The sequence below is a fragment of the Pteropus vampyrus genome, unplaced genomic scaffold (assembly GCF_000151845.1).
Source record: "Pteropus vampyrus isolate Shadow unplaced genomic scaffold, Pvam_2.0 Scaffold36, whole genome shotgun sequence".
Lineage (NCBI taxonomy): Eukaryota > Metazoa > Chordata > Mammalia > Chiroptera > Pteropodidae > Pteropus > Pteropus vampyrus.
In genome coordinates, this window is record NW_011888817.1 from 3,743,486 (window position 1) to 3,752,197 (window position 8,712).

The following is an 8,712-nucleotide window of genomic DNA, read 5'->3' on the forward strand; positions in this document are numbered from 1 at the left end:
AGACCCTGAGACAGGAATAAGCTTAGTGTGTCCATTTCAGTAAGGCCATTGTAGCTGGAGGGTGATAAGGGAAGGAGGACATGAGGGCAAGGAGGCATGGAGGAGTGGATGATATAGGGCCTTATAAACCATGCTTAGGAGTTAAGGAGTGACATGATGGTAGCCCAGGCTCTCTGTTCCCGGAGATTTTGAATCTGGGCTGGGGCCTGAACATTTGCATTCTTATCAAGCTCCCCAGAGTGAAGTATATTTGTCTGCAACTTGCTTTGAAATGTAAAACAAAATAAATAAATAAGATAGCTTGATGAATGGATGGAAGGATGAAGAGAACAGACAGAGATAAAGCAAGTATAATGTTAATTTAGAACCTAGGTGGTAGGACTCTGGGTGCTTACTGTACAACTCTTTCAACTTTTCTGTGTGTCTGAAAAGTTTTTAAAACAAAATGTCAAGAAGAAGATGCTCCCAAGATGCTACGGAAACACAGCCAGGTTTGGGAACCACTGTTCTGAATCTTTGGTGTAGAATGAAAGATGGGGCCAGGAGGCTAAAAAAGAAATGAGTCTTAACACTGAAAAAAAAAAAAAAAAAAAGGCAGAACTACTACTTAGTAAACAAATAATGCCAAGAAGACCAAAAGACTCATAGTGATTTGCAGTAGTCCTGATTTGGGGGTGGGGGCCTTGGGCTTGTTCTGCTTTATGTCCCTTCCAGGGTCACTCTAGGTAGTTCCAGAATAAGAGGCATGCTAGTCTGGCAGTGTCCTACATGAATGAAAAAGAAGGGCCCTTCGAGTATCTGCAGTTCTGTGGACACATGACATAGTGAGCAGAGCATGGGCTAGATTTTGGTCCTCCTCACCCCTGCAGCTAGGTGCCCTTGAGCAGTGAGCAACCTGCACAGCCGTACATGATTGCCTGCCAAAAGTTCCATTAAATTCATCATTCACCCGGTACTAGATCTGTGCTGGATACTGTAGGCATGGAAATGAGTGAGACTTAATCCCCACCTGAAGAAAAGTTAAGACAACAGACTATCTAAGCACAGAACTTACTCTGTTGAGTTGACGTGGTTCATTCATTCATTGAACAACCGGTTTTGGGGCACCTTATAAGGCCTAGAATGAAAATAGGAGACATTTAATGTGGTATCATATTTTCTGGAAACAGTGGAATGACATAGGTATAGTTAGTCCTAGCCCAGAGAAATCCAGAGACCTGCGGTCAGACTTCAGTTCTTTTCAGCTTGCCTGGGCCTGGGTTGGACCTCAAGAGGCTCTTTGCCAATTCCATGGGGTTTAACTGGATTGTCACAGGACCCCGGGGAAGAGTCAGGAAACTCTTGTCATTTACCCAGGAGCATGCCCTCCTGAGCCACTAACAGCTCTGTCTGACAGGTCTGTGGAGTAGAATATCGATAGTATTTAGACAGGTCCCTTGGGAGTAGGTTAAACAGCCAGTTGGGAAGGGATGAGGTAGTTTTTAAAAGGTTCATGGTAGGTGCTGAAAGTTTGCTTTGGAAGTTTTGTTTTATTTGCTTTTTTTTTTTATCTTGCCTATAAAAGTGATTCTAGCTTTAAAGTATTCCTTGTAAAATTCATGTTAAAACCACAGTGCAACATCTGAATGGCTAAAATGAGAAAGAAAAAATACACAATTTTACTCTCATACTCTACTGGTGGACATGTAAATTGGTACAGCCACTTTTCGAAAACGATTTGACAGTAACTACTAAACTGAATACCCACATAGCCTATGACCCAAGAATTCCACGCCTAGTTTTATACCCAACAGAAATATATAGCTACGTTTTTCGAATGGCACCACAGGAGAAGTTTATAGCAACATTATTTCCTGTAAGACTGGACACTACTTAAATGCCCATCAGCAGTAGAATGGATAAATTGTGTCATATTCACACAATTGACTACCATGTAGCAGTGAGAATGAGGGAAGCTCACAATACAAATGAATCTCAGAAACATCATCCTGCATGAGCGCAGACACAAGAGAACATACTGTATGAATTCATGTATATAAAGTACGAACCCAAAAAAAAAAAGGAGAAAAAGAAAAGAAAGAAAAAGAATAAAAAGATGAAACCTAAAAAAATGGAAATAAAAAATAAGAAAACAAATGGAAACACACACACACACACACACACACACACACACACACGGAAAAAAAGAGAAAAAAAAAAGAATGAAAAAGAAAGAGTACAAAACCAGGCAAATATCAATGCTGGTAGAAGTCAACGTGTCACCCTGGGGGTGGGGTCTAGTGGCTGGAAGGGGACACGTGGGGATTTGCGGGTCCCGCTAACATTCCCTTTCTTGATCTGGGTGCTGGTTCCATGGATGTGCTCACTTCGTGAGAATTGATCAAGCGCTTTTTAATGCATGCTACACCTCTTTAAAATTTTTTTCACATTAAATGTTATTTTTAAAACACATTAAGGAAGATAACCTTTTTTTAAAAAAAAAAGAAAGAAAGAAAGAAAGAAAGAAAGAAAGAAAACAAAAATACAAACAATAACAGGTGAGCCTTGTTGCCCCAGTAGCACATTCTGACCTGGGGCTGGCACCTGCTCTGAGCCCTGTGACAGCCTCCCCTTCCCTGCAGGGCGCTACGTCTTGTCCTTTGTCGGCTGCGGTTTGGCCATCGTGGGCACCTACTTGCTGGTGACGTTTGCTCCCAACAGCCACGAGAAGATGACAGGCGAGAACATCACCAAGCACCTTGTGAGCTGGCATTTTCTCTTGTACATGGTAAGAGACGCCTCTGGTCCTTCCGCCTGAGGTGGCGGGAGCGGGGATCGAGTCCTAGAAACCAGAAAGCTAAATATCCAGCGATAGGGGATTTGTGTGAATCATGACATATTTCATATTTCACAGCACTGAAGACTGTGCTTGTGGAGAATGCGTAGTTCGTGGGGAAATGCTTTTTTCATTTACATCCTGAGTAGTGTCTAAAACAGCATATGTCATATGGTAACTTCATTTTTTAGAGGTATTTGTAGGTGCGTACATATAATGTATCCATAAAGGGCTAGATGGAAAACAAATTTTATCAGTAGTTGTCTTTGGGAGATGGAATTATGACTGAGTTTTTATTTCATCTTTACGTATCATCCAAAATTTCTACGTAAGCATTTAAAACGTTTGTGGTAAGAACAAAAGTTAAAATTCTAAACAATTACAGAATGTTATTTCTTTCTTCTTGTCCAGTATCACACGACTGATAAAAACTGATAGAAATGAGGGAGACGCTGGAAACTTTGTCTCCTAAACCCCCAGCCTGAGCTCGGTCCTCTGCCCCAGTGACAGCCTGTGTTAGTTCTGCAAATAAGCTAATCAAAGAAAACATCCAAGGTAGTCGATAAAGCTACTGTTATATTCCTGTTCCATGCCTGGCACCATGCTAAACACTCATTATGTGTCATCTCAGATTCTCTCAACAACCCTATAAAATACGTGCTTTTTCTCTCCATTTTCTGGTTGAGAAAACCAGAGCTCTGGGAGGTTAGCGCACTTGTTTTGAGTCTCATGAGAGCAGAGCTGGACTTGATGACCAGGCCTACCTGGCCTGACGTCACCTTCCTTCACCATGGCCTAATGACAATGGTGTTCACTGTGTTGCATCTGACACAAGCAGCCTGGGACCGCTCTAGGGGCCCCAGAATGTACTTTTTCCTCAGATTTCCCACAAGGCAGAAGAAAGATTTCCCCAAAGTTGGGGCCGTGTCCTCTCCCTCCTGCCAACTAACCCCAGTATCTACCCGGTGGGTGTGGAAAAATGTCTGCTGGACAGAGTGAAAGACCCACCTCTTCAGGAAAAGCTTTTCAGGAGTCCTCGGCGCCCTTACGTGCTGCGTGACCTTGGCCAAGTCACTTAACCAGAAGCTCTGCCTCCTCTGTAAGCTGGCGGGAGTCACAGGACCTGGCATGGTTCTTGGAAGAGACACAGGTAGTGTGGAAACCACCCAGCACTTTGGCAGAGGCTCAGTGACCAATTCAGTTTGTCTTCCTTAATTGTGACTGTGAGACCAAATCAAATTCGATAAATATTTTTGAGGGTCTGCTATGTGCCAGTCACTGTGGATATAAAAAATAAATGAGATATGCTCATGGAACTCAGGGTCTACCAGGAGGCACCAAAATATACACCGCCATCTTGCCATAGGACACCAAGTGCTATTCCAGCCTTCATTTAAGCACCATGAAGAATGGCCAAAAAATTGGGCTCCAGTCAACGCACGCAAGATGTTTGGAAATGTTAAGTAACTCTCCATCTGCTTGATGGAGTATTCTGCAGCCATTAGGGATAATTATGACAACTTTGTAAAACGTGAAAATTGTTTACGGTAACTAAAAACGGCCCAATACAAAATCGTGCATCCACTTTGATGACAGGGAGATAAAAATATGTATTCACTGTGACAAAGACAGGAAGACACAGGAAAATGAAAACAGCTGTGTTTTATGGTCTCCAATTAGGAGGAATTTTCTAAAATTTTCTTTTCCAAATGCCCATTAATGTTTCTACATTGGTTTTTTATAATAATAAACTTTGGTAGGAGTTTGGGGTAGGCGTAGGGAGCTGAGCCATTGTCGAAATTTTCTGCTTTAGTTTCTCTGGGTGCTGGGGCTGGCTTTACTACTTGGGAAAGTATTGCCAAATGTCTGGGCCTTGAAGGAGTAGAAAGGGCAAGTTGTTGATTCAAAGTGGAGGAACTTCTAAAACTTCAGATTTGCTGTTATCTAATCATAAGATTCTCCTGATTGACCACCTTCTAAACACCAGGCATGGGGCCCCCTGTCTTCTGACAGTGTAGCTTAATGGAAAAGCATATTGGCTCTGGAGCCAGACTGTCCAGGTTCAGATCCTGCCTCTGCCATTTACTACCTTGAGATTATGTTAGTACCTACTTCATAGAATTATTGTGCTGCTTTAATGAGTTAAGTATAGATAAAATGCTAAGAATAGTGCCTGGCTTATTGTCAAGTTCATTAAGTGTAAGCTGTGATTATGGCCCTATAAGGTAAGAATTATCCCTATTTCACAGAGGAGGTAACTGAGGTTTAGAGACGTTAAAGTGACTGACCTAAGGTCACACGACTAGTTAAGAAGCAGATCCAGGTTCAAACCTGGGCCTCCCTGACTCCAGACATCCTCTTCTTTCTACTCTTCTAGGCCGCACGCATGGGAGTCTTGGTTAGGGGGTAAGGGGCACTTAGATGCTTATACTTAGATGCTTCACCAAAGAGCTCTTCTCTGTGAACAGACGTCTCCCTCCTTGACCCTCAGTTTTAATGGGGTTACCCAGGAAGCAGTGAAGTGAGAAGAGACCATCTCAGCCTCCTGAATCTTGGCCGTCCAAAACAGGGTGGTTACGAGGCCAGCACCTCACCCTCGAACCTCTGCCGTGAGGCGAACTCCTTCTCAGTGTTGTCCAGGGATTAGAGAGGTTCACTCAGCGCTCCCTCCTCGTCCACAGGATATCAGTCAGTAGTTTGGGGAATGCTGGGTGTTTCAATTCCCTTTCAACTCCAAGGGTCTGTGCATGGTGAAGTCAGCCGCATAACCTCCGGCCCAGCCCATCAGGGTCTCCAGGTCTTGCCTATGTCTGTGGCCCCCACTGACACCCCGCCTTGCTGCTTTCCTAGCTCGTGGAGATCATTCTGTTCTGCTTGCTGCTGTACTTCTACAAGGAGAAGAACGCCAACAACATCATCGTGATCCTTCTCTTGGTGGCTTTACTCGGTGAGTGGGGGTCTGTGTGACTGAGTTTTGCCATCGGCCAGTAGCAGCAGAAGGTCCCTGCGGGCTGGTGGCAGCTCCCGTCAGTTCCATCATGCTGCTGGCTGCACTCAGCGTTCTTGCTCAAATACCAAGTCTCCTAAGTGCCAGGAACGATGCCGGTAACTGGCTACAGCGGTGCACAGGACAAAGCCCTGCCCTCGGGGAGTCTCCATCCTAAAGGGAGGAAACCACAGTAACCAAGTGGACAAATACGTAGGTAAAACCCATTGGGTCGGTGACAATTGTAGCGAAGAAGGCAGAGGAAGGGAGAGGAGGGCTGAGTTTATTTCAGAGAAGTCAGAGATGGACAAAGCTCCAACAACTGAGTCCTTAGGGTACATGTAAACCCAGTCAGAGGCTAGAAAGTCATTCTGGGTTCAAAGGCAAGAATTGATTTTGCTCTCTTTTTTCTTTTCTTTTTTCTTTTCTTTTAGAGGGATGGGTGCGATCCTAAATCAGATTGGGGGAAGGCTCTAAGCTTGCATAGCATTTGATTACTAAACAGAGCTGTGAGAAATACCTGTTCTTCCTGAAGAAGGAACAGTAGGTGGGCGAAACCCTACTGCTGCCTCCTAGTCAAGCTCCCTGTTTAAGCCACACTGTCCTCTAAAAATGGGCATGAGAGAACACTCAAATCTTGGGGAGAGGGGAATGAAAGCAGATGGGCACTAGCGCCCCAGACGTGGCGTTTCCCTTCCATCCTTCCCACAGCGAGCCCTACTCCAGCAACAGGCCATCGAGCACACAGAGAGATGTCACCTTATGACAGCATGGATTCTTTCGATTTTTCTAAAAACAATTTTATTGAGACATAATTTACATACCATAAAGTCTACCTGTTTAAAGTACACAATTCAGTGATGTTTAGTATATTCACAAAGGTGTGCCACCATCTTCGTAATCAAATTTCAGAACTTTTTTGTCACCCAAAAAGGAAACCCTCTGCCCATTAGCGGTTACTCCCTATTCCAACCCTCTCCCAGCCCCTGGCCAACCGCTAATCTACTTTCCATCTCTATGGATTTGCCTTTCGGGACGTATTATAGAAATATATGTGGGTTTTTGTGACCAGCTTCTTTCACTGAGCATGTCATAGAGGTTCATCCATGTTGTCGCGAGTGTCAGTGGTCCATTCCCTGGTGACTTTGTTCTCGAAGTGGATTGGAAGGTCACAGTCCCAAAACGTTCTCTCCTGGTGAGTAGGAAGGCCAGAAGGTTCTGAGGCACACTGGCCACTTTCCTGTCTCCTCACCAACAAGGACAGCCTGATGAAAGTGCCTGTCCTAACTGGCTGCTGATGTTTAAAAGCTGCAGTCTGTGCAGCTGAGGGGCTCAGAAGTCGCTGTGTGTGATGGGCTGTTGGCGGGAGAAGGCAAAATGAGCTAAGCTGAGAAAAAGAGAAAAGCAGAGCATTTCAGCTGCAATAAGGGGCTTCATTGGTACCGGAGTTGGGGGTGGTTCCTTTAAACTCCTTTTAAGCTTTGATGAGGGAATCCGACAGTTGAAAGTTTGGACTCATTTCTGTACCACTAGGCAAAGCACTGGTCTCCATGGTGAACTGAACAGGATGGTCCACCAGGTGTGTGGGGTGATGAGAACCATGTGGGAAGAAAATATTAGAACTTATATTTATTTCCATCTCCACCTTTTAAATGATATTTCCTGCACAGGTTTTATAAGGTACCCACCATATAAGCACAGTGTTACATGACTGTAATTCTAAAATGCATAAACACACATATCGAAAAAGTATGTGCATATGGGTAGGGGTAAGATTCCAGAGCATTTAGAGACCTCTGTCTAAAGAAGTATTTTTTTAAATAAATTTATTTATTTAAATTAGTTTCAAGTATATAGTACATTGGTTAGACATCTATATTGTTCATAAAACGATCCCCCCTTCCCCCAAATGGTCCCTCCGTCTCCTGACCCTCCACTTAACCATCATATTAATGCTAACTGCATTCCCTATGCCATGCTCCCTTTCCTCGTGCCCAACTATCAACTGCTAATTTGTACTTCTTTAACCCTTCACCCCACTCTCTCAGCCCCCCAACCCCCCGCCCCTCTGTCCATCACCAAATTATCCACTATATTTGTGAGTCTGCTTTTGATTAGTTTGTCCTTTTTGTTCCCTTAGATTCATCACATAAGTGAAATCATATGGTATTTATCTTTCTCTATCTGACTTATTTCACTCAGCGTAAAAACCTCTAGGTCCATCCACGTCGGAGCAAATGGTAGGATTTCATTTAAAGAAATAGCTTTAAAAATACAATTGAGAGAGCACTTAAGAAAAAAAAAAAAGGTCTTTCTCCACCACACGTTTTTTCTGTGATTGCCGTGAGAATGATACCCAGAGAAGTTCATTTATTCCTTCGAAGACTGTTCTGACCTCCCGTCGTGTCACAGGGACAGTGCTGCTGCCCTGGGATCCAGGGACCTGAACTCGTTCGTTGTCTCTTCTCACCAGGGTCTAGAAGTGACATTTGGAGATGGCCGTTGAGGTTTTACTCTCCTCCCTTCTGTGGTGTAGCAGCACAGATGGCAGGCGGCTCATGGGACAAGGACGAGGTCTGGCACAGATGGTGCCTTCTCGCCATGCGACTCGCTGGCCTGGTCATGCCAGTATTCCCTCCATCTTTTCTGACAAAGCCCTTCGGGGCGATAAACTGCCTTGCGGGGTCTGACTCTCTCCATGTCCCTGAGGCCCCCACTTGCCCTGTGTACCTTCTGCAGGCTCCATGACAGTGGTGACAGTGAAGGCGGTGGCGGGGATGCTCGTCTTGTCCATCCAGGGGAACCTGCAGCTGGACTACCCCATCTTCTACGTGATGTTCGTGTGCATGGTGGCAACCGCCATCTATCAAGCCGCGTGAGTTACGGTTCTTCTGCTGGGCCTCGACACCGC

The 8,712-nt window shown here is 44.6% G+C and overlaps 1 protein-coding gene across 3 annotated transcripts in view; it reads left to right on the forward strand.

Moving 5' to 3' along the window:
* The window catches only part of NIPAL3 (NIPA like domain containing 3), a 33,262-nt gene that overhangs the window by 19,732 nt on the left and 4,818 nt on the right, over positions 1 to 8,712 (forward strand). For 2 of the 3 annotated variants that reach the window (XM_023529168.1, XM_023529171.1), the window contains exons 6-8: positions 2,622 to 2,767; positions 5,666 to 5,762; positions 8,541 to 8,676. In XM_023529168.1, the coding sequence (XP_023384936.1) occupies positions 2,622 to 2,767; positions 5,666 to 5,762; positions 8,541 to 8,676 (379 nt within the window). The remainder of the gene's footprint in view (positions 1 to 2,621; positions 2,768 to 5,665; positions 5,763 to 8,540; positions 8,677 to 8,712) is intronic. The other variant, XM_023529170.1, reaches the window with a different exon arrangement.